The 4,733-nt window shown below is 43.1% G+C and overlaps 1 protein-coding gene across 1 annotated transcript in view; it reads left to right on the top strand.

Moving 5' to 3' along the window:
- LOC104166708 (Wilms tumor protein 1-interacting protein homolog) overlaps positions 1-3,646 on the top strand; it is a 9,614-nt gene extending 5,968 nt beyond the window's left edge. The window contains exons 5-6 of the mRNA XM_009706730.1: positions 599-667; positions 3,494-3,646. Of these exons, the coding sequence (XP_009705032.1) occupies positions 599-667; positions 3,494-3,646 (222 nt within the window). The remainder of the gene's footprint in view (positions 1-598; positions 668-3,493) is intronic.
- The last annotated feature ends 1,087 nt before the right edge of the window (positions 3,647-4,733 follow it).

The raw sequence follows: 4,733 nt of genomic DNA, 5'->3' as shown, positions 1-4,733 counted from the left end.
CAAGGAGGGTATGGGCTGCTCGGCAGGGCTTGGGGCTCAGCCAGGAATTACCCAACTCCACTGCATCCACCCTCATGCTGAGGTTTTGGCCTGTGCACATAATTACCTGCCAGACTGGTATGTAAATCCCTATGGGGTACATACAGCGACATGTGCAAAATAGCAGCGCAGCAGATGGTTTGAGGGGAATACAAGTCCTGGACAACTCAGGCCGGAGTATCTACAAGGAAGAGTTACCCAATCAGCAGATCATGGTTTTTGGCTGATAATTCGTTCAGATCCTGGGTGCCCTTGGAAAATTATTTGATTTCAGGACCAGTTTGACCCTTGAGGATGAAGTTTTGGCTGCACTTCCCCAATGACCTCCACAGCTCAGATGATATATCAGACACCCATGCTGCTGCTAAACAGCAAAACCAGTGGTGCGGTGCTGTGCACCAGGGGACAAGACCCTCTGCGATCACAGAGCTCTGCTCTGCAGAGGAAGAGGGGATACCCGAGGGAAACAGCTCTCGCAAGCAATAGTGTGGCACTGAAAGAAGATTGAGAAAACACCACTTAGAAACCCTCTCTTACTTTCTCTCTGCTTCCCCGACAGGGCTCTGAGGAGACCATTCGGGTGGTGTCAATGGACAAAGACTACCATGTGGAGTGCTATCACTGTGAGGTAAGCATCAGCCTCCTCTGCCAGCCCAGCCCAGCCCATGGCAAGGCTTTGCTCCTGACTAGCAGCCTCTTGGTAGGTGCCTGACTCACACCCCAGGGTGCATTTGCTGGCTCTTGCACGCCTGGGCAGGTAGGGCTCTGCCCCACAGCTTGTGGGGGCAGGCAAAGGGATGAGTGCTAGCTGGGCTGCAAGTGGTGCTGCCATCTCCAGTACCAAATTGGTTTCTTTTTTTTCCCCCAGTATATTAACTTCAAAAGCTGGATTTGGTTGGTTGGGTTGCATTTTCTCAATACTTCCAGATGGGGAGAGAGCAAAGACTAGGTGCCAGTTGTCTTTTTCCCAGTCTCTGGTTACAGCTTGTGTGGCTCTGATGTGAGGAGACTTGAATTCACATTGCCTATGTGGGGAAGGACCCTCACTCCTACACTGGAAGGCTTTTCTAGGGGATCTGTGTTGTTTTCCATGCTGAATGAATATTGATTCTTTACTAGAAAAGAGACAGGGATACCACTGACTTTCTGTCACTTTTTGGGGAGTAGTTTCTTTTGTGCAGAACATTTAAATGTTTATTGGGGCAGATCAAGTTGTGGGATTAGTGCTGTTGCTTTGGCGAGGAGAGCGGAGTTCAGTCTTAGCTCTGCATCCAGGAGCATGAGGAGGGAAACTCACGCTTTACTTTGGGATCAGTCCAAAACTTCCCTTTTGCTGTAGGTTTGGTGCTCTGATAAAACATGCAGATATCCACACAGATCCTAACTGTGCTACCTGTCTTAGCGCCAGAAGCAAAAAATGCAGCAATACTATCTTCCGGGCACTTCTGCACAAAAAGGTTTTACAAAGAGCCTTCCAGTTGAGGGAGAAAATAACAAAATTCAGGCCATTTTGAGATGTATATGAACCTAAATGTAAGGAAGAGCCCATCCACTCAGCTGTCTCCTTCCAACAGAGGATACCTGATACTCCGTCCTTTTCTATTACTTTTTAAAGAGAAACTGGCACAGGAAATGGCAGCATTTTGGAGAGCTGTACTTCCCTCCTCCTTCTTCCCCCATCTATTCCTTTGTGCAGGCTTCACCTAAGATGACAGCTCCCTCCCCTTTTCTCTCAGGCTATTGACTTTATATTAGAATGTCCCAATGGGGGTTTATTTTCAGTTCTGTTTCATTATTCATTTCCCCATTCTCCTTCCAGTTTGAGGCAAATCAAGCTGCCTCCACATCTGCCCAGAATGGCAGAGTGCATTTATGTACAGAAATCAGGGGGTTAGCCATGTGTTAACAGGGGTAGGTTACTGCCTCATGATCTCAAGTCAGGCTCTCAAACTGTACACACTGGGTCACCGCTGTCTCCACGCACTGCTAGGGAAGTTAGTGCCAGTATTTTGAGGTATTCACCTGGAGATTTTTGCAAAGGCTGTGACAACTCACACTGAAATGCTGTTGGTGTCATCGTCACCTGGTGGCCATGCAAAGTCAGTTTGGAAACTTTGCTGCTTTTCTATATCATCTCTTTCTTGTGCAACCACTTAACTTCTGCTGAGAAGTTGAAGCTGGTTTACAGATCAACAGACCCCCCATTCTAAAACTGAAATCAGCTGAGAAGGCAGGAGGCTTTCTCATTGCGGAAAGGAATACCATCTTGGAGAGGGTAAAAAGGTAGGAACGCTTGGCACATCTGTAGGGTATCTGAAGTTGTTAAATTCTAATGAGGAACTGAATTTTAAAACTTACATAAAGGACTATAAAGTTACTATATAACATATAGTAACACACAGAAAACTACCCTGGCAGAAACTTTGATTAAAGCCTCCCTAAACTAACACTTTGATTTTAAAGCTTACTTTAAAACCCATTTTTTCATTCTTATTTCCGCATTCTAAAATTTGAAGATTTTAACTTAAGCTACAGAAGCTGAAAAAAATCATACTTCGTGTCCAATTAAAAACTTTGCGTCAGTTTTCCATACTGAAATGACCTGTATGTCCAACATGTTCTCTTTTTTTTTTTTTCCTTTCTTTTAAGTGCGCAGCCACATACTCAGAATCTCTGGTTTGTCAGGACTGGTCGCAGTAACAATTTTTAAATATTTAACATATTTGAAACATCAAATCCAAGCACAAAACTGCCATGACTTTCAAATGTCCTCAAAATTATGAGGACAACTGAAAAGCAGGAGTATCTCTGTTGCAGTGCACCTAATAGTCAGCAGGCAGGATTATTGTCTGTTGGTTGTGGTTTTTTCTCTGCTGTTGTTCACCCAAGTCATCCCTGTAGTTGTGTGCTGGTCCCAGAGGTACTGACATACTACACTGAAGACGGACCATTGGCCTTGAAGTCTACAATTTTTTTTTTTTTAATTGCAAATTAGAGAGAGCATACCCCTGCCTCAGAAGTAAAACATGTCTCATCTCCCACTCTTCCCCACGCCTCTTATTCTCTACTTCTGTTCCCCCATTTCTTGCTCGCTGCCTTGTTGCAGAATTAGCTCCTTCTCTGTTCTAACCTCTTCCAGGTTGTATGTGTTAGGGTCAGCCCTTGGCTTGTTTTTGTCTGATTTGCATCAGCATTTATTAGATGAAGAAGAGACCAGAATGGGAAACAATGGGGGGAAGAAATGCTGGGTACTATTGTAGAGTGTCCTGTTTGATTTCAGTGATGACGTTTTGCTTAATATGAGATAGTCAGGGTTCACCTACCAAAAGTCTTGAGGTTGCTGGCTTTGGAGGCATGAGAGGGAGATCCCAGGGTCATGCAGGATAGATGAATGTTGTTGTGAGATGACGTACCTGAATCACTCGCTAATCTGGCATGTATATGTTTCTTCTAGGATTGTGGCTTGCAGCTCAATGATGAGGAAGGCCACCGTTGTTACCCATTAGAGGGCCACTTGCTCTGCCACGGCTGTCATATCAGGCGCCTTAATATTAAACTGCCATCACATCCACCTCCGAGCTATCCAATGCATGTCACAGAACTCTGAAAGACACTTCCATTACCAATAAGCCGTTTGAAAGAGAAGACAAAAACCTAAAAATGACTTTCCTGTTCCTTTAAAGATGAAATTCCAGTAATAACTGTCTAAACCAGCTATTTATTTTTTAAATCAAAGGTGAGGGGTCCTTTTCTGATCTTGTACATATGCATTCTTTTATCTAGACATTTTCACTGAGACACCATGTACTTGAACAAATAATTCACCACTAAACTGTAACTGTAAGTGGCAGCATTTCTAAAAACAATGGTACAAAGGGCTGTTCTGCACTCCTTACTTTGTTTCAGTGGAGATTTTGCCAAGGTAAGGAGTGTAGAATTACTTTACAAGAGTTAGCACCTTATCATATTGCAGCCAGCATGATAAGATAAATGCTAGCATTTTAGCTAGTTTTGTCGAATTCTGGTCTTAGAGAATACAGTCTCATATTTTTTAAAACTTAGATTCCCAGAAGTAGTGACTAGGAAGCAAACAAGTGTTTTTAATGAGGACAGCTTTCAGCATGGGTTAACTAATGGCATTCCGTGAAGAAGCATCAGGCCAGCTTTCCATCCTACAAGGTTCCACAGTCATCCAAAGAGTATTTGGCTTGTTAAAGAAATACGGCAAGCATCTCATATGAACACCACATTACACAGGAATATATCCGAAAGATTGGCACGTACAGGGTCATCACAGTTGAAGAAAGTTACAGGTCACTGTAGCTGCTTGCCATGTACGAATGTAGCCATGGTTTCAAAATGCATTCACATCAACTTGATGATTTGGCACTTACTAAAGAATTCATCTTTTAAACCTGTTTGTTGTTTAATAGAGTTAGCTGCCCCTTTCTATGCAAAGGTACACTTGTCTTTGTACTACTTGTTTTATACAAGATTTCGTTTGTTACCAACTGCGTTCTGATTGTATGTTGATACATTATTAAAGAGGGGGATGGTGGGTTTTGTATTACCTTTTCAGCTTTGTGTTCTTTTCTAGATGTACTTTTGAACTGATTACGGTGGTTGCCTTCATTGGAAAACAAAGTACAGTTTAGCAGAAATAATAATGTGGGGAGTCAGACCATTGAAACACT

The sequence above is a fragment of the Cariama cristata genome, unplaced genomic scaffold (assembly GCF_000690535.1).
Source record: "Cariama cristata isolate BGI_N322 unplaced genomic scaffold, ASM69053v1 scaffold24398, whole genome shotgun sequence".
In the NCBI taxonomy this organism is placed as follows: domain Eukaryota; kingdom Metazoa; phylum Chordata; class Aves; order Cariamiformes; family Cariamidae; genus Cariama; species Cariama cristata.
The sequence above is the reverse complement of the archived record's forward strand: the minus strand, read 5'-3'. Positions and strand labels throughout refer to the sequence as shown.